The sequence below is a fragment of the Choloepus didactylus genome, chromosome 4 (assembly GCF_015220235.1).
Source record: "Choloepus didactylus isolate mChoDid1 chromosome 4, mChoDid1.pri, whole genome shotgun sequence".
NCBI classification, from domain to species: domain Eukaryota; kingdom Metazoa; phylum Chordata; class Mammalia; order Pilosa; family Megalonychidae; genus Choloepus; species Choloepus didactylus.
In genome coordinates, this window is record NC_051310.1 from 66,892,802 (window position 1) to 66,920,699 (window position 27,898).

Genomic DNA, 27,898 nt, shown 5'->3' on the forward strand with positions numbered 1-27,898 from the left:
CCCATTATCACAATCCATTACCAAAACATTTCTGTCGCCCTAAATAGAAACTCTGTTTTGTATGTTAATTCCCCATTCCCTGCTCCCACCCCTTTCCCTGGTAACCTATATTCTAGATTCTGACACTATGAGTTTGCTTATTCTAATTGTTTTAAAACAGTAAGATCACACAATATGTGTTCTTCTGTCTCTGGCTTATTTCACTCAACGTGGTATCTTCAGGGTTCATCCATGTTATCAAATATTTAAGAACTTTATTCCTTTTTATGGCAGAATAATGTTCCACCAACATTTTGTTGAACCACTCATTGGTTGATGGACGCTTGGGTTGCTTCCATCTTTTGGCAGTTGTAAATAATGCCACTATGAATATTGGTGTGCAAATCCCTGCTTTCATTTCTTTTGAGTATATGCCTAGAAGTGGGATTGGAGGTCGTATGGTAGTTCTATACTTAGCTTTCTGAGGAACCACCGAACTCTTCCACAGTGGCTGCATAATTTTACAATCCCACCAGCAAGGAGTGAGTGTTCTATTTCTCCACATCTTCTCCAAACTTGTTATTTTCAGTTTTTTAATAGCAGCCGTTGTAATGGGTGTGAAATGGTATCTCGTTGTGGTTTTGATTTGCATTTCCCTAATGGCTAATGATGTTGAGCATCTTTTCATGTGCTTTTTGGCCATTTGTATATCTTCTTTGCAGAGATGTCTGTTCAAGGCCTTTGTCCATTTTTAAATTGGGTTGTTTGTCTTTTTGTTGTTAAGTTGAAGGATTTCTTTATATATTCTAGGTATTAATTGTTTATAAGATACGTGGTTTTTAAATACTTTCTCCCGTGGTGCAGGTTGTCATTTTACTTTCAGGTTTAAGAACTCTGATGAACAAAGGTTTTTAATTTTGATGTGGGCCCATTTATCTATTTTTTCTTTTGTTGCTTGTGCTTTGGGAGTAAAGACTAAAAACTGATCCAGCACAAGATCCTAAAGATACTTTCTGATGTTTTCTTCTAAAAGTTCAATAGTTCTAGCTCTTATATTAAGATCTGTGATCCATTTTGATTTTGTTTTTTAAGAAGTTTTATTCACATTCCATACATTCCCTTCTAAGTAAACAATCAAAGGTTTCTGGTATAATTACATAGTTATGCATTCAGCACCACAATCTATGAGGAGATTTCCATTTCTTCTGCAAACAAAGAAGAACAGGAGGAAAAAAAACAAGAAAAAAAGAGAAAGAAAAAAAAATGGCGATCAATAAAGTAAAACACACTGAAAATGTCAGACAACACCACCAAGCCAAGAACCCCTTAACTCTCCATATATCCCCCTTATAGACATTTAGCTTTGGTATATTACCTTTGTTACAATTAATGGAAGCATATTACAATGTTACTGTTAACTACAAACTCTAGTTTGCATTGATTGTATTTTTTCACCAATGTCATCCCATTTTCAATACCTTGCAAAGTTGACATTCATTTGTTTCCCCTCATGTAAAACATTCATATATTTGGACATTTCATCACAATCATTGACCACTCTATGTTTCAGTAAGTTATACAGTCCCAAGTCTTTATCTTCTGTCTTTCCTTCTGGTGTCATACATACCCCTCATCTTCCGCTTTCAACTGTACTCACAGTCATCTTTGTTCAGTGTACTTACAGTGTTGTGCTGCCATCAAACAGTATTGTGCTATCCATTTCTGTATATTTGCAATTAATCCTCTTGAACATTCTATACTACTTCAGCATCAAATCCCTGATCTCTACCCTCTTTCTATCTCCTGATACCTTCATTTCTATACTCTTCTCCAGATCTCTCTCTCCTATCTTTTCCTGATTGTCTATAGCACTCCCTTTAGTATTTCTTGTAGAGAAGGTCACCTGTTCATGAACTCTCTTAGTGTTTGTTTATCTGTAAATATTCTAAACTCTCCCTCATTTTGAAGGACAGTTTTGCCGGATATAGGATTCGTGGTTGGTGGTTTTTCTCTTTCAGTGTCTTAAATTTATGATTTCCTTTTCCTCTGCATGATTCTGCTGAGACATCCACACTTAGTCTTAATGAGCTTCCCTTGTATGTGATGGATTGCTTTTCTCTTGCTGTTTCCAGAATTCTCTCTTTGTCTTTGACATTTGAAAATCTGGTTAGTAGGTGTCTAGGAGTAGGTCTATTTGGATCAGTTCTGTTTGGGGTATGTTGTGCTTCTTGAACCTGTAATTTTATGTCTTTCATAAGAGTTGAGAAATTGTCATTGATTATTTCCTGTATTATCCTTTCTGCCACTTTCCCCTTCTCTTTTCCTTCTGGGAAAGCTGTAATACATCTATTTATGTGCTTCGTGTTGTCATTCAGTTCCCTGAGACCCTGCTCATATTTTTCCATTTTTTTTCTCTATCTGTTCCTTTGTGTGTAGGATTTCAGATGTCCTGTCCTCTAGTTCACTGATTCTTTCTTCTGCCTCTTCAAATCTGCTGTTGTATGTCTCCATTGTGTTTTTCATCTCTTCTGTTGTACCTTTCATTCCCATAAGTTCTACCATTAATTTTTTTAAGCTTACGAATTCTTCCTTATGATCATCCAGTGTCTTCTTTATTTCTTTTATCTCTTGTCACATTTTCTTTCAACTTGTCGATTTGATTTAGAAGATTTGTTTGAACATCAAGTATTGAATCTCAGTTGAGGTATTAGTTTGTTCCTTTGACTGGGCCATGTCTTTGTGTTCCTGTTTGACTTGTGATTTTTTGCTGTCTAGGCATCTGGTTTTCTTGATTACTTTATTCTGGAGGTTGTTTTCTCTCTTTTGCTGGTCTTTTCTTGTTGGTCATCTTCATCTCTTATCTTTTCTTTCTTTCTCTCACTGGCCAGTTATCAGATTGTCTCTACCCCACTACTTCCCTCCCAAAATTAGGTGCCCATTGTGGCCTGCCACAGGGATAGGAGGTAGGAGCTGTGCACCTTAGCAAATTCACTGTGTGTGGTAATACACATCTGCTGGCTGTCAGTGGTGGTCTTTTTTCCACTGGCCAGTAAGACCTGGGTTTGTTTTAGAGCCCTGCTTTAACAGTTGGGTCTTCGGTATTTCTCAGCCAAAACAGGGCCTGGTTTCCATATAGTGCATGCATACCAGCTCCTGTGGTCCTAAGAAAGGATCTGGAGCATCATTTTAAATGTTTCAATTCCCTTGCACTTTCTGGACCATCCAGCAGATGTTGCTGTTCAGTGACTTAATCTTCCCTCAAAAGGTGCTTTGCCTCCGAGCACATGCTTTGTCTACACAGGTGAGCTGAAACTGCGGGATTCCTATACCCCCAGTTTGCCGGCCAGAATCTGGCTCTATGTGGGCCTACACCTGTGATAGAGTACTCTTTCTGATGACCCAGTACTCCAGCTGTCCCCCAGGCAAGGAAATGGCCAGCGGCTGCTGCTTCCTCAAGGTTTGGGGAAGGCCCTTCAGACCCAGGGCTGGAAACACAGTCTCTGTCCCTTACTGACCTGGGCCTTAAAATGTCTTCCCCTGTCCCCTGGGTCTTTAAATAGTGGGGGTATGTCTCACTGCTGTGAGAGATTTTGTAGTATGTATCTGTGATCGGGAGGGAACCCGTCTGCTAATTCTGTGCCCTTCTCTTACTGAGATTGAGTGCGGGGGAGGGGATAGGACCTGTTGAAGAATCCTACCTGATATTTCTTCTCTTTTCTTCAGTTCAGCATTTGCAGTCATTCTCCAGTCTATATCTTCTTCCAAAATTTCAAATAATTCAGAATTGTCCTTTTTCTCATTGAATCTGTAGAAAGACGTTTTCAGTAGCTGTTTATGTCACCATGTTGATAATGTCACCTCCTCTTGAATTGATTTTTACATATGGTGTGAGGTAGGGATCCTCCTTTTTATGCAAATGGAGATCAGTTTTCCCAGCACCATTTGTTAAAGAAGCTATTCTTTTTTTTTTTTTTTTTAATTCAGTTTTATTGAAATATATTCACAAACCATACAGTCATCCATGGTATACAATCAACTGTTCACAGTATGATCATATAGTTATGCGTTCATCACCACAATCCATTTCTGAACATTTTCCTTACATCAGAAAGAATCAGAATCAGAATAAAAAATAAAAGTGAAAAGAGAATACCCAAACCATCCCCCCATCCCACCCTATTTGTCATTTAGTTTTTACTCCCATTTTTCTACTGATTTTTTTTCAATTTTTTAACTTTGTTTATCAAAAAATTAAAAACAAACAGGCAAACAACAACCAAAAAAACCCCACAACATTTCAAACAAAGCAATGGATTAAGGAAAACAAATAACCTAAAATAACTACTTTGCTTCCAATATGTTCCTACCATACCCCAAGAAAACTAATAAACCATGTCCAAACAGAGGAGTAAGAAAAACAAATAATCTAAAATAACTACATTGCTTCCAACATGTTCCTACCATACCCCAAGAAAATTAACAACCCCTAAGAAAACAAAGGAATAAGAGAAAAAAAAAACCTAAAATAACTCTATTGCTTCCAACATGATCTTACTATATCCAAGAAAGTTTACAAACCATAATCATTCCTGAGCATTCCCATAACATTGAGATTACCCTCCATAGTTTATCTGTTCTTATTAGATTATCATTCCCCCTCCACTAATTGGTATCTCTAGGTCCCGTACATTCTACAGTATAAAACATTGCACATTTTTCACAGAATTCACATTAGTGGTAACATACAATATCTCTCTTTTTGTGCCTGGCTTATTTTGCTCAGCATTATGTCTTTTTTTTTTTTTTTTTTTTTTTTTTTTTTAATCTTCATTTTATTGAGATATATTCATATACCACGCAGTCATACAAAACAAATCGTACTTTTGATTTTCACAGTACCATTACATAGTTGTACATTCATCACCCAAATCAATCCCTGACACCTTCATTAGCACACGCACAAGAATAACAAGAATAATAATTAGAGTGAAAAAGAGCAATTGAAGTAAAAAAGAACACTGGGTACCTTTGTCTGTATGTTTCCTTCCCCTATTTTTCTACTCATCCATCCATAAACTAGACAAAGTGGAGTGTGGTCCTTATGGCTTTCCCAATCCCCTTGTCACCCCTCATAAGCTACATTTTTATACAACTGTCTTCGAGATTCATGGGTTCTGGGTTGTAGTTTAATAGTTTCAGGTATCCACCACCAGCTACCCCAATTCTTTAGAACCTAAAAAGGGTTGTCTAAAGTGTGCGTAAGAGTGCCCACCAGAGTGACCTCTCGGCTCCTTTTGGATTCTCTCTGCCACTGAAGCTTATTTCATTTCCTTTCACATCCCCCTTTTGGTCAAGAAGATGTTAAAGAAGCTATTCTTTACTAATTGAGTGGTCTTTTCACCATCTCAAAAATCAGTTGACCATAAGCATGAGGGTTGATTTCTGAACTCTCAGTATGATTCCATTGGTCTATATGTCTGTCCTTGTGCCATTACCATACTATTTTGTTATTACTGTGGCTCTGAAATAAGTTTAAATATCAGGGAAGTGTGAGTCCTTTAACTTCACTCTTCTTTTTTCAAGATGGCTTTAGGTATTCGGGGCCCCTTCCCCTTCCATATAAATTTTTTTTTTTTTAATCATCATTTTATTGAGATATATTCACATACCATGCAGTCATACAAAACAAATTGTACTTTCGATTGTTTACAGTACCATTACATAGTTGTACATTCATCACCTAAATCAATCCCTGACACCTTCATTAGCACACACACAAAAATAACAAGAATAATAATTAGAGTGAAAAAGAGCAATTGAAGTAAAAAAGAACACTGGGTACCTTTGTCTGTTTGTTTCCTTCCCCTACTTTTCTACACATCCATCCATAAACTAGACAAAGTGGAGTTTGGTCCTTATGGCATTCCCAATCCCACTGTCACCCCTCATAAGCTACATTTTTATACAACTGTCTTCGAGATTCATGGGTTCTGGGTTGTAGTTTAATAGTTTCAAGTATCCACCACCAGCTACCCCAATTCTTTAGAACCTAAAAAAGGTTGTCTAAAGTGTGCGTAAGAGTGCCCACCAGAGTGACCTCTCGGCTCCTTTTGGATTCTCTCTGCCACTGAAGCTTATTTCATTTCCTTTCACATCCCCCTTTTGGTCAAGAAGATGTTAAAGAAGCTATTCTTTACTAATTGAGTGGTCTTTTCACCATCTCAAAAATCAGTTGACCATAAGCATGAGGGTTGATTTCTGAACTCTCAGTATGATTCCATTGGTCTATATGTCTGTCCTTGTGCCAGTACCATACTATTTTGTTATTACTGTGGCTCTGAAATAAGTTTAAATATCAGGGAAGTGTGAGTCCTTTAACTTCACTCTTCCTTTTTCAAGATGGCTTTAGGTATTCGGGGCCCCTTCCCCTTCCATATAAATTTGATGATTGGCTTTTCCATTTCTGCAAAAATGTTGTTGGAATTTTGATTCGGATTGCATGGAATCTATAGATTGCTTTGGTTGGTGTGATGGTTAAGTTCATGTGTCAGCTTCACCAGGTGAATCACAATCATTGACCACTGTACGTTTCACTAAGTTATACAGTCCCAAGTCTTTATCTTCTGTCTTTCCTTCTGGTGTCATACATACCCCTAATCTTCCACTTATAGTTCTTTTCATTTCAGCGGGGTCGCTCAGGCAAGTACTAGCTTAACCGTTACTGCAAGGACATTTGTGTCTGATTAATAAAGCAGAAGGCTGGTTTATTAAATCATCAGTCAGTTGACTGCACCTGTGACTGATTATATCAACAAAGATGTTGTCTTCCACAATGAGAGGATTCAGTCAGCTGCATTTAATCCAGTCAGTTGAAGACTTTTAAGGGATAAAGAGAGAGGACCTTCATTTCTTCTTTGGCTAGCCAGCGAGACATTTCCTAAGGAGTTCATTGAACACCGTCATTGGAGTTGTCAGTTCACTGCCTGCCCTATGGAATTTGGACTCGTGCATCCCCACACTTACATGAGATACTTTTATAAAATATCATATTTGCAAATATCTCTTGTTGGTTCTGTTTCCCTAGAGAACCCTAACTAATATAGGTAGTATTGACATCTTAATGATATTTAGTCTTCCAATCTATGAACATGGATAGCCTTCCTTTGATTTAGGTCTTCTTTAAGTTGTTTTAGCAGTGTTTTGTAGTTATCTGTGTACACATCCTTCATATTCTTGGTTAGATTTACTCCTACATATTTGATTCTTTTAGTTGCCATTGTGAATGGAATTTTTTTCTTTTCTTCTTCTGATTGTTCATTGCTTGTGTATAGAAACGCTACTGATTTTTGAGTGTTGATCTTGTACCCTGCCACTTGGCTGAATTCATTTATTAGCTTTAAGAGTTTTTTTTGTGGTGTTTTCAGGATTTTCTGTATATAGGATCATATCATCTGCAAATAGGGAAAGTTTCACTTCTTCCTTTCCAATCTGGATGCCTTTTATTTCTTTTTCTTGCCTAATTGTTCTGGCAAGAAATTCCAGTACTATGTTTAATAATAGTGGTGAAAGTGGGTGCCGTAGTCTTGTTTCTGATAGAGGGAAAGCTTTCAGTCTTTCACCACTAAGTAGGATGTTAGTTGTGGGCTTTTCACATATGCCCTTTGTCCTGCTGTGGAAGTTTCCTTCTGTTCCTGGTGTTCTAAGTGTTTTTATCAAGAAAGGGTGCTGTGTTTTATCAGATGCCTTCCCCACATCAATTGAGATGGTCGTGTGTTGTTGTTTTTTTTCCCTTAGTTCTTTTAATGTGCTGTTGTTGCACTAATTGATTTTCTTATGTTGACAAACTTTGCCTACCAGGGATAAATCCCACTTGATCACGGTATATAATTCTTTTAATATGCTGTTGGATTCGGTTTGCTAGTATTTTGTGGAGGATTTAGGCATGTGTATTCATAAGAGATACTGGTCTGTAGTTTCCTTCCCTTGTAGTATCCTTATCCAGCTTTGGTATCAGAGTGATGCTGGCCTTGTAAAATGAGTTAGGGAGTGTTCTCTCCTCTTCAATTTTTTGGAAGTGTTTGAGCAGAATTAGAGTAAGTTTTCTTGGAATGTTTGGTAGAATTCCCCTTTGAAACCACCTGGTCCTGGGCTTTTCTTTGTTGGGATGTTTTTAATTACTGATTTATTCTTTTTACTAGTAATTGGTTTGTTGAGATCTTCTATTTCTTCTTGACTCAGTGTAGGTAGTCAGTGTTTTTCTTACAATTTGTTCATGTCATCTGGGTCGTCTAATTTATTGCCATACAGTTATTCATAGTAGTCCACTTATAGTCCTTTTCATTTCAGCGGAGTCGGTAATAATGTTCCCATTGTCCATTTCTAATTTTCATTATTTGTATCTTCTTTCTTTTTCATTATAGGTAAAGGTTTGTCTATTTTTGATCTTTTCAATGGAAGAACTTTTGTTTTTCTTGATTTTCTTGTTTTTCTTGTTTTCTGTTTTATTTATCTTCACTCTAATCTTTGTTATTACCTTCCTTCTGCTCACTCTGGGTTTAGTTTGCTTCTCTTTTTCGTTCTTCCAGTTTTGGGTTTAGGTCTCTGATTTAAAGTCTTTCTTTCTTTTAATGTAAACTTTTGGCACTGTAAATTCCCCTCTCAGCACTGTCTTTGCTTCATCCCATACATTTTTACGTTATATTTTCATTTTCATGAGCCTAAAAATTATTTACTAATTTTACTTGTCGTTTACTTTTTAACCCATTGTTCGTTTAAGAGTATGTTGTGTAGTTTTGAGATATTTGTGAATATTCCATTTTTCCCTCTGTTATTGATTCCTAGCTTCATTGTGTTGTGGTCAGAGACCATATACTGTATGGTTTAAATATTCTTGTATTTGAGACTTGTTTTGTGATCCAGTATATGGTCTATCCTGGAGAGTGATCCATATGTACTCAAGAATTTATGTGATCTGTTTTCTTTGGGTGCAGTGTTCTAAATATGTCTTTTATGTCTAGTTCATTTAGTGTGTCATTGAAATCCTGTACTTATTTATTTTCTGACTGTGTGTTTTATCCATTATTGAGAGTGGCATCTCTACTATTAATGTAGAATTAACTGTCTGTTTCACCCTTTAATCTTTCAGTATTCATGTATTTTAGGTCTCTGCTCTTAGGTACATGTATATTGCTAGTTGTTACATCTACCTATTTGTTCTTCTGCTTTACCAGTATGTAATTTCTGACTTTGTCCCACATAGCTGTTTCTGACTCTAAGTGTATTTTATTCTATATTATTATAGCCACCCCAGCTCTTTTTTGGTTGCTATTTGCATGGTTTATTTTTTTCAAACCTTTGACCCTCCACCTACTTATATCTTTTGACTTTAAGCTGAGTGTCTTACAGGCAGCATGTGGTTGGGTCATGCTTTTTTTATCCATTTGCCTGTCTCTGCCTTTTGACTGGAACGTTTAATCTATTTACATTTAAAGTCACTACTGATAATATGGGACTTCCTTCTTTCATTTTGATGTTTAGGCTTTGTAAGTCTTACACCTTTTTCGTCCCTCATTTTCATTAAAGCTTACTCTTATACTTATCTGCTTTTTGCTTTTGTACCATATTGAGTACCTTCTCACTTCTATCTGGATGTATTTTTCATCTGTTTTCCTTGTGGTTACCATGGGGTTAAAATTTGACATCCTAAGTATATAACAGTGATGTTTGCTTTGATACCAACTTAACTTCAGTAGCGTGTACATATACTTTTTCTATTCCCTTCTGTCATTCCCACCATTTTTTGGGTACTTTTTACCACATATCTTCATTTTTTTTATGTCCAAAAGCGTAGATTTATTATTTTTTTATGCATTTGCATTTTAGCACCTGTGGGAAGTGAGAAGTGGAGTTACATACTGAACAATACAGTACAATAATACTGGCATTTTTAATTAAAATGGTTACCTTTATTTCTTTATGCCATTTTGAACCACTGTCTTGTCTTTTCATTTCAGTCTGAAGAACTCTCTTTAGCCTTGATTGCAAGTAAGGTCTAGTGGTGATGAACTTCCTCATCTTTTTTTTTTTGCTAAGAATGTCTCAATTTCTGCCTCATTTTGGAAAGAGACTTGCCAGATGTAAAATTCTTGGCTGGCAGTTGTTTTCCTTCAGTCCTTTTAAGTATTTCAACCCACTGCATTCTTGCCTCCCTGTTTCTGATGAGAAGTTGGCACTCAGTCTAATGGGACTTCTTTCATGTAACATGTAGCTTTTCTTTTGCAGCTTTCAGAGCCTTCTCCTTGTCCTTTGCATTTGGTAGTGTAATCAGTATATGGCAGGGTGTGTTTTTTCTTCATGATTATTCCGTTTGGTATTCCCAGAGCTTCATGGATGTGCATATTCACGTCTTGCTTTGTTTGGGAAGTTCTCTGTCTTTTCTTTGTGCATTCCTTTTGTCTCTGTCTCTTTCTTCTCTTTCTGTGACTCCCATAATGTGAATATTGGTGCACTTGATGGTGTCCCAGAGCTGTCTTAGGCTATTTTTACTTTTTATTTTTCTTTTTTCTCTCTGTTCTTCAGCCTGACTCATTTCAAGTTTCTTGTCTTCAAGTGTCTTCTCTTATTTATGTTTCATAATCTGGAGAATCACTTTGCCAGTTTGCCTATAAAGTTCAGGCCATGCCCCATTATCTGTGTCGTTGTTTTAAAGACCCTTTTCTGCCAGTAACTGTAGAAGCCAGCCTGTTCAGAACATTATACTCATATTCTTTTTGTTCGTTTTTGTTTTGATAATGGATATGAAATAATCACATCGTCACATTTAGTACCTAACTAGTGCGGATGGTTCATTTTTCTTCCTAATGTGATTTTATTATTCCTTTATTATAAGAGTTGCTTTCAGGCATAAGATTTTAAGTTTTTAAAATTTTTAAATTAAAAAAATTTATTGTGGGAATATACAAGAAAAGTTTTCCATTTTAACTCTTTCGTGTTTACAATTTAATGACATTAATTATTGTCACAATATTGTGCTGCCATCATCCCCATCCATTAAGAAAACTTTTTTATCACCCCAAACAGAAACTCTATCCATTAAGCAATAACTCCCCATTCTCCCTGTTCTACTACCCCCATAGGATTTTTAATATGTTGGTACACATCAGGAGAAAAATTGTGTTTCCCCAAAATGTAGCTGCGTCCCAAACTTTTGTTCTCAGAAGGCTAGACTAATTATGAGATGAAACTCTCATTTTATGAGTTTAGGAGATTTGATTAGAATAGTAATTTTTACTCCCTGCATGGCACTTGGAAAGTAGAGGAGGCAGAAAGCAGCAGAAGGGAAAAACTTATAATCTTGCTATTCAGAGATGAGAAATACTGAGGTGTATTTCCTTATTATTTCAATTTTTAAATCTAGTTGAAATCTCATTACATGCCATGTTTGTGAGTAGTAGATTTAAAAACAAATTAAACAAAGTGATAGATGAGGACTTCTGCCTGTTTGGTAATAGCTGGCAGCACTGTTCTGTGTTTCCTTTTTGACTGGAGAGTGAGTGGCCATCTGTGACAGTCATTAACTAAGCATGGATTCTGCATATGTGGATAGTAGATTGTAAGATTTTCCAAGCACTCTTGTGTGTTTGTGAATTCAAACTGAATTCCATAAGAAGCAGAAGTGGCTGAGAGCCCAACTGAATTTTCTGTGTATTTTTTCCTTTGTGATGAAGTAAGTGTGAATTAATTTAAAGTCTCTTCCATTAAATGGAGGAAATTCCTAAAAATTTTTCTAAACTTTTTATTTTGAGATAATTTTAGTCATATGTAGTTGTAACAGAGAGTAGGGAGATTCTATATACCCTTCAACCAGTTTTTCTCCATTGTGTTTTACAATATAGCAACTAGCATATTGACATTGATACACTCCTACTTTATTCAGATTTCCCCAGTTTTTACATGCCTTCGTATGTGTCTCTGTGTGTGTATTTTTGTATTTCTGTGCAATTTTTTTCACATGTGTAGATTCATGTCACCACTTCCACAGTCTATGATACAGAACAGGGATCCTTAGAACTGCCCTTGAATAGCCACACCCACCTCCTTTCTCTCGTGTCCCCTTCCTAACCCCTAGCAATCGCTCGTCTGTTCTCCATCTCCATTATATAACCTTTGGAGATTGGCTTTTTTTTTTTTTTTTTCAAATTTCTTTTTTAACTTAATAAATTTTGTTTTGAAATAAATTCAATCTTACAGGAACCGTTGCAAAAACAGTACAAACCCCATACATAGAACTCCATCATACACCGAACCCCCCGATAACCTGATCCACCACCTTTAACATCCTGTCACTCCACCGTTTCTTTCTTTCCCTCTCTCTCTCCCTCCATCTCTCCCTATCTATCATCCATCATCTATTGCTCTGTCCTCTGAACATATAAGAGCAAGCTGCACATATCTTTGAACAAACAACATAATTTACATATACCTTTCCCATGGACAAGAACATTCTTTTACGCAGTCTCATTAAGCGCAGCTAAGAAGTTCAAGAAATTCAACATTGATACAAAGCTTACATTCTATATTTCCTTTTTTTTTTTTCTTGTGTCCCATCTGTGTCCCTTTGAGCCTCCTCTCCTCCATCCTCAGATCCCATCCAGGATCATCCTTGGCATTTAATTGTCATCTATTTAGACTGTCTTTAGTTTTTTGTTTTTTTTTTTTTCAATTGTGGAAACATATATATAGCCTAAATCTTCCCATTCCACCCCCTCCCTAGCATTCCGTTAGTGGGACTAATCACATTTAGAATGTTGCAATTCTATCACCTTGCCACCATCTATTTCTAGAAGTTTCCCTTCACCCCAAACAGAAACCCTACACTCATTTCTTAACTTCCCTTTGCCTCTAACCCCACTTCTCAGAACCCCTACTCTACTTTTCATCTCTATGGTCATATTCTCTGATACTTTCTTTGTGTTTACCATGGGGCTTAAATTTAACATCTTAAATCTATAACAATCTTGTTTTTCTTTGATACCAACTTAACTTCAATATGGCACATAAACTATGTTCCTATACTCCATCATTCCCCCACCTTTATGTAGTTCTTGTCAAAATCCACATATTTTACATTGAGTCCAAAACCACTGATTTATCATTACAGTTTTTATGTATTTTAGATCCTGTAGGAAGTAAATAGTGGAGTTATAAGTCAGAAATACAGTAGTATTGGTATTTATATTTACCATGTGATCTTTACTGGAAATCTTTATTTCTTCGTGTAGTTTCAGTCAATTGTTTAGTGTCCCTTCCTTTTAGCCTGCTCAGCTCCCTTTAGCATTTCTTGTAGGACTGATTACTGGTGATGAAGTCCCTCAGCTTTTGATTATCCATGAATGTTTTCATCTCCCCTCATTTTTATCCTCCAGGTGTTTGTGAATTCTCCAAGTCTCTGATGGTTATTGACTTTATTTGTATTCCATTGTGGTCAGAGAATGTGTTTTGAAGAAGTTCATTTTTTTTTTTTTTTTTTTTTTTAATTTTATCGAGGCTTGTTTTTATGTCCCAGCATGCGGTCTATTCTGGAGAAAGAGCCGTGATCACTAGAGAAGAATGTGTGTCCCGGTGACCTGGGTTGTAATATTCTATATATGTCTGTTAAAATTCTCTGTATCTCTCTATCCTTTCTTTGTTTCTCTGTTGCTAGGGCTCCCTTTAGTATCTGAAGTAGGGCAGGACTTTTATTAGCAAAATCTCTCAGCATTTGTTTGTGAAAAATTTAAGCTCTCCCTCAAATTTATAGGAAAGTTTTGCTGGATAAAGTATTCTTGGTTGGAAATTTTTCTTTCTCAGAATTTTAAATGTGTCATGCCACTGCCTTCTTGCCTCCATGGTGGCCGCTGAGTAGTCACTACTTAGTCTTATGTTGTTTCCTTTGGGGTGAATTGCTTTTCTCTTGCTGCTTTCAGAACTTGCTCCTTCTCTTCAGTATTTGACAGTCTGATCAGAATATGTCTCGGAGTGGGCTTATTTGGATTTCTTCTATTTGGAGTTCGCTGGGCATTTATGCTTTGTGTATTTATATTGTGTAGAAGGTTTGGGAAGTTTTCCCCAACAATTTCTCTGAATACTCTTTCTAGACCTTTACCCTTCTCTTCCACTTCTGGGACCCCAATGAGTCTTAAATTTGGACTTTTTGTTTTATCTGTCCCTTTTTATTTTATCCCTGAGATCTGTTTCCATTTTTTCGATTTTTTTCCCTGTTCTTTCTTTTGCTCTTTCATTTTCTGTTCTATGGTCCTCAAGGAGGCTGAGTTGTTGTTCAACTTCCTCTAATCTTGTATTATGAGTATCCAGAGTCTTTTTAATTTGGCCAACAGTTTCTTTAATTTCCATAAGATCTTCTATTTTTTTTATTTACTCTTGCAATTTCTTCTTTATGCTCTTCTAGGGTCTTCTTCATGTCCTTTATGTCCTGTGCCATGCTCTTGTTGCCTGTCTGTAGTTCTTTGATTAATTTCGCCAAGTGCTGTGTCTCTTCTGATCTTTTGATTCAGGTGTTTGGGTTTGGGTTCTCCATAGTGTCTGGTTTTATCATATGCTGTAAGATTTTCTGTTGTTTTTGGCCTCTTGGCATTTGCTTCACTTGATCTTTAATTTGTGAGAACTGCAGCTTGGTGGCGTGCACTTTCTCTAACTAACCAGCAGATGGCGTCCGTGAGTTGCCAATTCCCCTCAAGTCAGTTCTCCCCAACTTTGTCTTTGTGGTGTGTGGGGGGATCTGATTCTTGTGGGGTCCAATTGGTGCACTTAATTTGGGTGTGTGGTCGATGCTGTCTGCCCTGAATAAGGGGCGTGTGTCTGAGCAGTTAGGGAGGAAGGGCAGCTTTAATAATCAGACCTCCCAAGTGTTCCCAGAGATTTAAGGCTGTTCGCTGCCGCTGATCCAAAGTCCTTGGTATTGGCGTAGGTTCCCTGGGATTTCTGAGTGGTTCCCCCTTCCCTGCTGTGCACTTCCAGGACCTCTGCTGAGGGAGGGAGAGCCGTGCCACGTCACAAGTGCGCGCCGGTCTCCAGGGAAGCCCTGGGATGCGGGGCTGTGCAGGGGCATTCCCAGCCCGCTTCAAAGATGGTTGAATGGGACGCGTTAACTTCCCCCTTCCCCACAGCTCCACCCTCCCAGCTCCGGGACAGTCAGCCGTGGGTGTATTAAAGGCCACTGTCCACGGCAGATATTGTGGTGTGTGCGCGATGTTGTGGGAAGGACTCCCTGTCACACAGGGTTTCTTGGTGCGGCTCTGTGCTGTGGGTTCGGCCCTGGGCAGGAGCCCCTCCCCCCAGCTGGGGAGATGGCTGCAAGTTGTGCGTTTTTTCCTCCTTTTCGCTCCCCTTTGCTCCCCTGGGCCCAAGACAATCAGCCGTGGGTGTGGGAAGGGGTATTCTCCACGCCAGACACCGAGGCGTTAGCCCAGCCTGTTCCTGTTATATCTGCAGCTGTCCCGGGCTTTTTTTTTTTTTTTTTTAAAGAACTAATCCGTCTCCGGATGCCAGCCCACCATTTCCCCACACTGCAGCATGGCCGAGGGACTTTCAGCTGACTCACTCACTCATTTCAGAATGCAGACTCCTGGTTTCACCAAATGCACGGTCCTTGTAGATTTAGCAGACCTTGTCTGGCTGGTGCTACTCTGGAAGTGGTGTTCTGGGTCACTTTCTGATTTTTATCTAGTATTTTTCATGGAGGTGTTTTTTTGCCCTGTCTCACCTAGCCTCCTAAATTTTTTTTAAATGTTAAATATTACTTTATTAGTTATTTGCTAAAAGAAAAACACATGCATATACGTCTACTCTAATTATGCTGCATTTGAAATTTCTCTGGCTCACAATTAAAGCTTTTTATTGCTAAGAAACATTCCATGGTATTGATGTACCATAGTTTGCTTAACCATCCACCTGTTGAAGGACACATAGGTTGTTTCTAGTTTGGGCATATTATGAATAAAGCTGCTGTGCCTATTTGTATACAGGATTTTGCATGAACATAAATTTCATTGCTTTGGGATAAGTGTCTAACAGTGTGATTGCTGGTCATTTGTTTACGTTTGTAAGAAATTGTCACGCTCTTTCAGTGTGTCAGTGCTGTTTTACATTCTCATCAACCTGTGGAGTGATCCAGTTTCTCCGCATCCTCGCCACCATTTGGCATTGTCTTTTATTTTGTCCATTCTGATATGCGTGCAGTGATATCCCAATGTAGTCCTAAGTTTTTGAAGATTCCTTTTCCTCATTTCTCAACTTACTTGCTGGTGGTGGCTTGCACCTTTCTTTGTGGAACTGGCTGTGGGTTGGCTATTTCTATGTCTTTTTTTTTCCTTGAATATCTGTAGAGAGTCACTTATAGAAGATTCAATGTTTTACCCTATATAAGTATTTGTCCAGGGACAAGGCTGCAAGTGCCTGAGGGCATCTCATGCTTGCCCTGGAGCAGTTTTCTCTGTGGCACTCTGTCCAGGGCAGTCCAGGAAAACACTCAGTATCTGTAGCTTCTGTTTTAAAGACATGTCCCGTTTTACAGCCATATCCTGTATTTCTCATTCAAAAATAAAATTTAAATCTCTTCGTTCCTGTCTCCCTGGTTCTCTGTCTCCTCCTCTCCTAACAGCATTCTCATGTCCCCTCACAGAGCTGTTCATGCATGATTCCAGGTCTCTGCATAGGAGATGCCCCTGCGGCCTGGGCTCTTTAATCTCACTTGACTTTGTATCTTGGAGAGAGCATTACCTATCATTAACCTCTTTTACATAGCACTTTCCCCCAGTTATAAAAGTGCAAATTATAGTCGATGTGGACAGTACATTTATATATAAAGTAGAAAATAAAGTCAGTTGTATGTGATTGAGTTTGCATTTTTTGTATTTTTTTTTCAGGATGATTTTTATTGTGTACTACATTTTGAAAATGTGAAATGAAACCACGTCTTTCTAAAGTAACACATATAAGTAGTAAAAACTTAAAAAGATATATGAGAATGATAAATAGCTGATTTGGGAGATGAGTAACCTCAGCAGGGTGGGGACGGAAGGGAGTAGGACAAGCACAGAGGCCTTTAAACCCATAAACCTATCAATCATATAGATTTAAGGAATGAAAGCAAATACAGCCAAATGTTGAGATTTAACAGCATGGTGGGTGGGGGTCTGGCTGTTTGTTGCGTTTTTCTCTGCATGCTTTTCATCTTTTCTCATCTGCCTTTTTTTTTGTACATGTGACCCAGCCCTCTCCCCCAGCCCTGCCCAGTTTATGTATCTATGTTCTTGTCTTTATCATCTGCCCCTCTGCCAGAATATCAGCTCCTTCAGGATATTTCTTGATCATTTTCCAAGTCATATAAAATTCTTTATAAATGTCATTTTTTTTTGGTTAAGAAAAAAATCTTTTCCTTTAGCAATAAAAAACAAATAAAAATAAAAAAACAAATAAAAATCACTTAAGATCCTACCATGTAAAGAAAACCCTTGATAATGTTTTGGTGTAAATCCTGCCACGTTATTTGTCCTGCTTTAGCATTTGCAAACCTCTTGACTGAAAGTTATCACAGCCCCCCATGTGTGTTGTCTGCAGTTCCCGACCTACCGGCAAAGGGGTTGAAGGACTTGCAAGAGTTGGATCCCGAGCAGCTCTTTCTTTTGCCTTCGCGTTCTTACGCAGGGCCTGGAGGTCAGGTAATGTGTGTCATTTAACAATATCCCAGCCTGTAGTTCTGTTTCCCTCACCTGCCAGGAGACGGGTTTATTCCCAGTTCTGCCACATACGCCTTTGGGCCAATCCCTTATAAGCTCTCTGGGCCTCATTTTTCTCATTTGTAAAATGAGAGGGTTCAGAGTGTTTTTTCAGCTGTTCGCTTCTTAAAAAGAAAAAAAGAGTGTATGCACATACACCTGCCCGAGTATACAATACAGTGGAGTGCCTGCAGTCCTGATGCATTTTCTAGAAGAGAAGAAGTTAGAGCTGTAAATTTACAGAATTGGCTCTGAGGCAGTTGCAGTAAAGTTTAGTCTGTTGAGTCTTGGAGCCCATCATTTAGAGGAAAGCGAGGGATTAAGTCTTTGGCAGGGACGTCTTCTTAAGCTGAGATGTGGTGGGGAGACCCCTTTGGAGAGAGAAACTTTGCTGGTTGTTCCGATCTGGGGACGTGGCTCTGACCTGTGTGTGTGCCCAGGTGAGGATGCGGACCTCTGCAGTGAGCTGTTGCAGGAGTCCCTGGATGCCCTGAGAGCTCTTCCTGAGGCGTCTCTCTTCGATGAGGGCACAGTGTCCTCTGTGTGGCTGGAGGTCGTTGAACGAGCAACGAGGTTCCTCAGGTCAGTTGTGACAGGGTAAGTGCTCACGTTTCGTATCCTACTGCATGAATGGCTACAGCCTGTTGCAGAGTTTTCTGTTTTTCTTTAGAGCAACTTGGTAGGTTGTTTTCTGGTGTGTGTTTCCAGTACCCAGTCAGCGTTGATTTTGAGTCTTGGTTTTCAGCTTTCTAAAATGATTTCATGTAAGTTATTCTGATTTTGACCCAGGAAGCTGTCATATTGAATAGAATGGAAAAATTAAAGGTACTTTTTATAACTTTTCTTCGTATACTTTATGCTTTGGTAATCTGTTATTCAAAATGTGTTAGAGCATGTATTATATGATTGTTGGGGATAAATGAGAATGCCACCATTATGATGGCAATGTATTTGGATTTTCATAGAAAATATTGGAGTAAATAACTATTATTACACTTACAATCAAAATGTTTAAACCTAAGCTAGCCTCTAAGTGTATTTTTAACAATTTATGAATGATTTATTCTGACAGGAAAAACCTAAACCCTGGTCTCGGCTGCTATGCATTTTTATTGTTTTTTAAATTAAAAAATAGCATATACTGAATCCAAAATTCAACAGCATAGACAGAGAGGAAAAATGAGCCCATTCACATTCCACCATGGCAGGGCACGACTCTGCCTCCTTACAGTGAGCAGGAATGCTCTGCTTTCCATGCCCTTGGGGTTGGAGGACGTGTCTGGGAGTGATGCTTAAGGCATCAACTACAAAGGGTTTTTTTTTTTTTTTTAATGTAGTTTTATTGATATATATTCACATACCAAATAATCATCTGAAGTGTACAATTAATGGTTAAGGGTATCATCATATAGTTGTGCATTCATCACCACAGTCAATTTTTGAACACTTTCATTACCCACCCACCCTCCAAAAAAGAATAAAAATATAAATAAAAAAGAACATGCAAAACATCCCATACTCCTTATCCCTCCTATTTATCTATTTTTTTGTCTGTCTTTTCTTACTCATGTGTCTATACACTGGATAAAGGGAGTGTCAGTCACAAAGCTTTCATGATCACACAGCCATACAATAGAAGTTAATATAATTACACAATCATCTTCAAGAATCTAGGCTACTGCATTACAGCTCAACAGTTTCAGGTATTTCCCTCTAGCTATTCTAGTATATTAAAAACTAAAAAGGAGGATCTATCTATATATAAAATGCATAAGAATAACTTCTAGATTGACCCTCTATTTGAAATCTCTCAGGCACTGAACCTTTATTTTGTTTCATTTCTCTTCCCTCTTTTGGTCAAGAAGGTTTTCTCAATCCCATGATGCCAGGGCCAGGCTCATTCCTGGGAGTCATGTAGCATGTTGCAAGGGAGTTTTACACTCCTGGGAGTCATGTCCCACATAGCGGGGAGGGCAGTGAGTTTACCTGCAGAGTTGTCTTAGAGAGGGAGGCCACATCTGAGCAACAAAAAAGGTTCTCTGGGGATGACTCTTAGGCATAATTATAAGTAGGCTTAGCTTCTCCTTTGCAGGAATAAGTTTCATAACGGCAAGCCTGAAGATCTAGGGCTTGGCCTATTAAATTGGTAGTCACCAATGTTTGTGAGAGTATCAGGAATTCCCCAGGTGGGGAAGTTTAATATTTCCACATTTTTCCCGGTCCCTCAAGGGGACTTTGCAAATAGTTGTTTATTTTCTGCACAAATACCTTTGGGTTGTATCAGAATATCACACTAATCTGTACAAGCCCACAAGATCTCACTCCCTATTCAGTGTTTCATGTAATTATGGTATTAGAATAAACTGACCATACAGGTTAAATTAGATGATTTGCTAAAGAAGATACAAATTTTGCACCAAATAAACATCTCTTCCTTTGGTCTCACACGGAAGTTGAAGTTTTAAAACTTAGCAATATCGTCCTTTACCCTTTAGTCTGATGTGCCTTAGTCCTAACCATATCAGCTTCATTCATATCTCTAATTGAAGTCTGATCTGTTTTTCAGCTTTTTTTTTTTTTTAATAGTTTTTGTATGGGGTAAAGCTGACTTTCATAGCTACAGAACTCTAGCTCTCAATCTCAGGTGTCACACGTATACCCAAAGTTTCAGGGAATGACCAGGTTATTCACAAAGAGCTCAGCATCTCAGAATTTGTAGATAACTATAATAAGTCAGGAATAGATGTGACTGCTGTGAGAGCTTACAGTCTAGGAACCTTTACCATAAGCTTTCCACTGATAACCTATGCTCTTGGATTCATTTCTCAGAATTTGCGCATATTGTTTAGTCCATATAATATTTGTCTTTTCGTTTCTGACTTATTTCACTCAACATGTTGTCCTTAAGGTTCATTCACCTAGTTGCATGCCTCACAACTACACAATTTTGAGGCTGGGGGACCCTAAAAAATAGGCCTGGAATTCATTTCAAAAAATTCAACTGTAGTGATGATGTCATGAGGTCATTCCCCCTGCCCTTCCCCCCTTAGGTTAAGAAAACTTGTTTATTATTGGATAATGAAAAAAATTTGAAAATATTTTTGATCGGAGGTAAAAATAAGCATAGCTATTTTGTGTATAGATTCTTAGGTACTTTGAAAAATTGGTTCTTCATCAGTTCTATAGGAGAATGAACCTTAGTTCATTGAAACTGGAAAAACATTTAAACATTTTTTTTAGTCAAGTCTTGAATAAGGATATAAATTTTTGCTTCAGAAGTTTGGAATGTGTCTTCTAATGTAATTGTATGTTATTGAATATGAATTAATACTTTAAGTAGTGTCTCTTACAAGTTAATTTTATACTTGAAAATTTCTGAATAAATTTGAGTCGCAAGTCTAAGCTTATTTTTTCATATTAAAAAACTTTTTCCCATGGGAGAGAGAATATAATTAATTTAATATTTTAGTATTATTTTAAGCATGCCCTTGCTCTCTGATGTTGCTCTTTCCTTCACCTCCTGCTGTCCTTTCAGAGATGTTCACGGAGCACCTGGCATCAAAGGACCGGGAAGCATCCCCCTGCAGGACCAGCACTTAGCCCTGGCCATCTTGTTAGAGCTGGCTGTGCAGAGAGGCACGCTGAGGTGAGGGGACACAGGCAGGAGCATGTCAGGGAATTGCCTCTGCAGCCAGAAATAGTTTGCATTTTATAATGTTTCATTTAATAGTTTGTTATTTTAGCAAATGTGCGTTGTTCTGAAATCAGAGAATCATTTCAAAGGGCCCTCTCTTTCGAATCCAGGTACAATCAGGTTTTTTCACTTCTGTTTATGCCCAGTTTTCTAGACTCTTAGGAAGTGTTCCTTTTTTCTCTTTGCTTTCCTAAAATAATTAATTTATTCTATTAATATAAAGGTAGTAGATATCCCCTGTAGAAAGAGCTATTTGAATGGTAAAATCTTGGTGCTGATTCAGTGATTTTATTGCTAGGAATTGTTGCCATGACATTATTTTAGTTTCCATTCAAATTGAGAGTATTTCATCAGTTTTGTTTAGCTTCTTGCTGTTATTTTTGTCAACTTACTACAAAAAAATGTTAGGGTGTTTTTACTAAAGAATAAATATATTTTCTCTTTTAGCCAAATGCTGTCTGCCATCATGTTGTTGCTACAATTGTGGGACAGTGGGACACAGGAGACAGACAATGAACGCTCAGCACAGGGAACCAGCGCCCCCCTCCTCCCATTGCTGCAGAGGTTCCAGAGCATTGTCTGCTGTAAAGACACACCTCATACAGATGGTGACACAAATGTGAGTACCATCACTAACTTGGGGCACTCTTCATTTTTGTCATTTTCAAATAAACTGTGATAAATAACACTCGAGTGCGTGTCTGGAGGGGTTTTTCTTTTGGGGAGAGTGTACACTTGGGGATCACAGCAGTGTGTCACATGAGACAGGAGTGGTAGGTCATGGTGGCAGTTAACAGTTGATACAGATTAGTATTCTTTAATGTAGCTAAGAGGTAGCTGGAGCCAGCTCTACTCTATAGCCTGGGGTGCTCTGTGTCCTTTGTTTTTGAGTTGTGTGTGTTAAATAGGAGGAATTTATATCTTGTTACATTCATCTTGTAGTTTTGGGGAGACCTGCCCTCTGCCATGTGGACAGTTCAGGGCTCTTTCTGCTTTGTGAGAGCTGTCGAGCCCTTTGTGTCCATGGGTTTAGTGTGTGTGTTCTTAGCAGCTACTCATATTGTGTATTTGATGTGATGGGGAGTGAATTTTAGATGTTACAGAAAATGTAAAAAAAAAAAGGCAAGCTCAGTTACTTAAAGGAGTTAGTAGAGAAAGGAAGATGGGTGAAAGTCCTGACAGTATTAAGGGCAAAAGAAGAGGCTCGAGTAGTTCCTCAATGATGTCTGGAACAGATAACATCAGGAGGTGGTGCTTAGAGTTGAGAGAAGGATGAGTGCTTGAAATGGAACACTAGTACTGACTATGCAGAAATGAAATGGACTGTAAGTGGATACTATGAACAACTGTATGGCAATTAATTAGATAACCTAGATGACATGGACAAATTCTTAGAAAAACACTGACTACCTACATTGAGTCAAGAAGATCTCAACAAACCAATTACTAGTAAAAAGAATAAATCAGTAATTAAAAACATCCCAACAAAGAAAAGCCCAGGACCAGGTGGTTTCAAAGGGGAATTCTACCAAACATTCCAAGAAAACTTACTCTAATTCTGCTCAAACACTTCCAAAAAATTGAAGAGGAGAGAACACTCCCTAACTCATTTTACAAGGCCAGCATCACTCTGATACCAAAGCTGGATAAGGATACTACAAGGGAAGGAAACTACAGACCAGTATCTCTTATGAATACACATGCCTAAATCCTCCACAAAATACTAGCAAACCGAATCCAACAGCATATTAAAAGAATTATATACCGTGATCAAGTGGGATTTATCCCTGGTAGGCAAAGTTTGTTCAACATAAGAAAATCAATTAGTGCAACAACAGCACATTAAAAGAACTAAGGGAAAAAAAACAATAACACACGACCATCTCAATTGATGTGAGGAAGGCATTTGATAAAATACAGCACCCTTTCTTGATAAAAACGCTTAAACGCTAGGAGTAGAAGGAAACTTCCTCAGCAGGGTAAAGGGCATATGTGAAAAGCCCACAACTAACATCCTACTTAATGGTGAAAGACTGAAAGCTTTCCCTCTATCAGAAACAAGACTACGGCACCCACTTTCACCACTATTATTAAACATAGTACTGGAAATTCTTGCCAGAACAGTTAGGCAAGAAAAGGAAATAAAAGGCATCCAGATTGGAAAGGAAGAAGTGAAACTTTCCCTGTTTGCAGATGATATGATCCTATATACAGAAAATCCTGAAAACTCCACAGAAAAGCTCTTTGAGCTGATAAATGAATTCAGCCAAGTGGCAGGGTACAAGATCAGCACTCAAAAATCAGTAGTGAGGATTGGGGGGCAAGATGGTGGCATAGAGAGAAGTGGAGTTTATTTAGTCCCCTTGAACAACTAATAATCAACCAGGAACAACTAGTAAATAATTTGGAGTAACTGCTGGAGGACAACCATGACTGTCCACATGTTGTGCACCAACCTGGATTTCGAGGAATGTCTGAGATCACAGCATAAAATCTGTGTGTTGAAACTGCGGAACCGCGCTGGGAGCCCCCTCCCCCTACAGCAAGCTGAGCTACAAAACCTCACTGTGGTAGAAAGCAGTTCTCTCCATGTGAATATAGCTCAGCTGAGCTCCAGCTGGGGTTTTAATTAACAAATGTGGGCTGCTGAATACAAGCTACAAACCCCTAACAAGCAGACGGAGGCTTTTAGTGACTACTGACCATAAAGAACCAGAAGACACTTCTGGTCTGGGAAAATCTGATTGAGGTAATCAAGAAAACCAGATGCCTAGACAACAGAAATCTGCAATCTATACTAGGGAAAATGAAGATATGGCCCAGTCAGAGGAACAAACTTAACCTCAATCAAGTTACAGTCGAGATACTGTTTCATTTTAATGAAACAATCTATTAAAGATTTTCAAAGAAATATGCTAAATCAAATAAAAAACCAAATCAATGAGTTCAGGGAAGATATGGCAAAAGAGATGAAGGCTATAAAGAAAGACTGGGACTGTGTAACTCAGTGAAACCTAGAGTGCTCAACAGTTGTGATAGAAGGTACAAATATGTTTTTACACAAAGGAGAACGAATGTCAGCATTGCAAGATGTTAAAAATAGGGTGGTGTTGGGTAAAAAGATAGAATCAATGCAAACTAGAGTCTGTGGTTATAGGAAACATTGCGTTATGCTTCCTTTAATGTAACAAAGACAATATACCAAAGCTAAATGCCTATAAGAGGGGGACATAAGGGAGGGGTATGGGACTCGTGGCATTGGTGATGTTGTCTGACTCTTTTATTGTACTTTAGTTTAATCCTGTCTTTCCTTTTGTTGCTTTTTAGCTGTCATTGTTTTTTTTTCTTTCTTTTTCTTTTCCTTTGTCTCTCTAACTTCTTTGACTCTTCCTCCTCCTTTGTGGAAGAAACAGAGATGTCTTTAGATAGTGGTGATGGTGCTGAATACATAAATTGTTTACTTAGGAGGTAAAGTGTGGTGGGTGAACAAAACCATCTTAAAAACAAAAAACAAAAATGGGTTGATGAAGAAAACTTGAGGGCACTACATTGAGTGAAGTAAGTCAGACACGTAAAGACAAATATTGCATGGTCTCACTGATATGAACTAATTATAATATGTAAACACAGACTTGAAATACCAGAATATAATATGAGGTTAAAGAATGTGGAGCGGTTGCTTATTATGAGCAGAATGTTCAACTAGGTTGAACTTAAATGTTTGGTGATGGTAGTACGTTGTGAAAATAACTAACAGTGCTGAATGTGGTGAAAGGGGGAAGCTCAGAGTCACTTATATCACCAGAAGGAAAAATCGGAGGTTAAAAGATGGGAACGTTTAGAAAAGTGAATCTTATGGTGGACAATGTCCGTGATTAACTATACAAATATTAGAAATGTGTCATGAACTAGAACAAATATATGCTACTGTAACTAGAAGGTAATAATAGAGGGATATAGAGGGAAAAGATATACCTATTGCAAACTATGTACTACAGTTAGTAGCATGTTAACATTCTTTCATCAACAGTAACAAATGTAGTATACCAATACTATGAGTCAGTAATGGAGGGGGGTTGGTTAGGGGTATGGAAGGAATTGTGTTTTCTTTTTTTGTCTTTATTTCTTTTCTGAAGTAATGAAAATGTTCTAAAAATTGGAAAAAAAATTAATTGTGATAGATGCACAGCTGTATGACGGTGCTGTGGGCAATTGATTGTGCACTTTGGATCTTTGGATAATTGTATGGTATGTGAACAATCTCAATAAAATTAAATTAAAAAAAATTTAAAAACATCAGTATTGTTTCTGTATACAAGCAGTGAACAATCAGAGGAAGAAATCAAGAAAAGAATTCCATTCACAATGGTAACTAAAGAATCAAATATCTAGGAGTATATCTAACCAAAATATGAAGGACTTGTACAGAGAAAACTACAAAACACTGCTAAAAGAGTTTAATGAAGACCTAAACTAAAGGAAGGATATCCATGTTCATGGATTGGAAGACTAAATATCACTAAGATGTCAGTACCACTCAAAGCAATTTATAGATTCAGTGCAATCCGAATCAAAGTTTCAACAACCTTTTTGAGATATGGAACAGCCAGCCATGAACATATGTGGAAGGGGACGGGGCCCTGAATACCTAAAGCCATCTTGAAAAAGAAGAGTGAAGTTGGAGGACTCCCACTTTCCGAATATTAAAACTTATCACAGAGCCACAGTAATAACAGAACAGCATGGTACTGGCACAAGGAAAGACATGTAGACCAATGGAATTCAGAAATCCACCCTCACTTTATGGCCAACTCATTTTTGAGAAGGTGGCAACCACCACTCAATTAGTAAAGAATAGCCTCTTCAACAAATGGTGCTTGGAAAACTGGATCTCCGTTTGCAAAAAAGAAGAGGACCCTTTCATCACAGCATTTATAAAAATTGACTCAAGATGCATCAAAGACCTTAATATAAATTGTTGAACTATCAAACCCTAGAACACAATGTAGGGAACATCTTTAGGACCTTTTGTTAGTCAGTAGTATTAGACTTAGACCTAAAGCACAAGCAACAAAAATAAAAATGGATAAATGGGACCTCATCAAAATTAGAAACCGTTATTCCTCAAAGGATTTCATTATGAAAGTTAAGACGACAACCTACACCATGGGAGAAAGTATTGGGAACCTCATATCCGATGAAGGATTAATATTCAGTATATATAAAGAGATCCTTTAACTTATCAAGAAAAAGACCAACAACTCAATTCAAAAATGAGCAAAGGACTTGAAAAGACATTCCTCCAAAGAAGATAATACAAATGGCCAGAAAGCACCTGAATAGGTGCTCAGTGTCCTTAGCCATTAGGGAAATGCAAATCAGAACCAACAGTTGCCATTTTATACCCCTTAGATTCACTCCTATTTAAGGAATAGAAAATAACAAGCATTGGAGAGGATGCAGAGAAAAACGAACACTCATTTATTGGCTGGTGGCCATGTAAAATGGAGGAACTGCTGTGGAATACAGTTTGGCTGTTCCTCAGAAAGCCAAGTATAGGACTACCATATGATCCAGCAGTCCCACTTTTAGGTATATACCTGAGAGAATTGAATGCAGGAATTTGAACAGATGTTTGCACACTGATGTTCATGGTGGCATTTTTCACAATTGCTGAATGATGGATGTGCCAGTTTGGATGTATTTTGTCCCCCAAAATGCCATGTTCTTTGATGCAATCTTATGGGGCAGAAGTGTTTAGTCTTTGATTAGGTGGAACCTTTGGATTGTGTTGTTTCCTTGGAGATGTAACCCACCAACTGTGGGTAATACCTTTGATTGGATTATTTCCATGGAGGTGTGGCACCACCCATTTAGGGTGGGCCTTGATTTATTTACCGGAGTGCTTTAAAAAGAGCCACGCATGCCCGGATGCTGCTGCAGCTTACAGAGACATTTTGGAGATGACCTTTGAAAGCAGACTTTTGCTGACACTTTGCTCTGGAGAAGCTAAGAGAGGACAAACACTCCAAGAACAACATTTTGAAGAATGCAGAGAAGCTGAGAGAGGCTGGAACGCAACCCGGGATCAGCAGATGCCAGCCACATGCCTTCTCAGCTAACGGAGGTTTTCTGGACGCCAAAGGCCTTTCTCCATTGAAGGTACACTCAGGTTTATGCCTGGGTTTGGACACTTTTAGGGCCTTAGGACTATTAACTGTGCAACCAAATAAACCCCCCTTTATAAAAGCCAATCCATTTCTAATGTTTTGCAAACAGCAGCATTAGCAAACTGGAAGAATGGATGCAACCCAGGTGTCCATCAGCCGCTGAATGGATAAACAAAATGTGGTATAGACACACAGTGGAATATTATTCAGCCATAAAAAGGAATGACGTCCTGATACATGTGACAACGTAGATGAACTTTGAAGACATCATGTTGAGTGAA

At 38.1% G+C, this 27,898-nt stretch overlaps 1 protein-coding gene across 1 annotated transcript in view; it reads left to right on the forward strand.

The window, feature by feature from the left end:
- Positions 1-27,898, forward strand: part of HERC2 (HECT and RLD domain containing E3 ubiquitin protein ligase 2) — a 299,399-nt gene that overhangs the window by 75,548 nt on the left and 195,953 nt on the right. The window contains exons 6-9 of the mRNA XM_037832807.1: positions 17,596-17,696; positions 18,194-18,350; positions 21,289-21,399; positions 21,895-22,066. Of these exons, the coding sequence (XP_037688735.1) occupies positions 17,596-17,696; positions 18,194-18,350; positions 21,289-21,399; positions 21,895-22,066 (541 nt within the window). The remainder of the gene's footprint in view (positions 1-17,595; positions 17,697-18,193; positions 18,351-21,288; positions 21,400-21,894; positions 22,067-27,898) is intronic.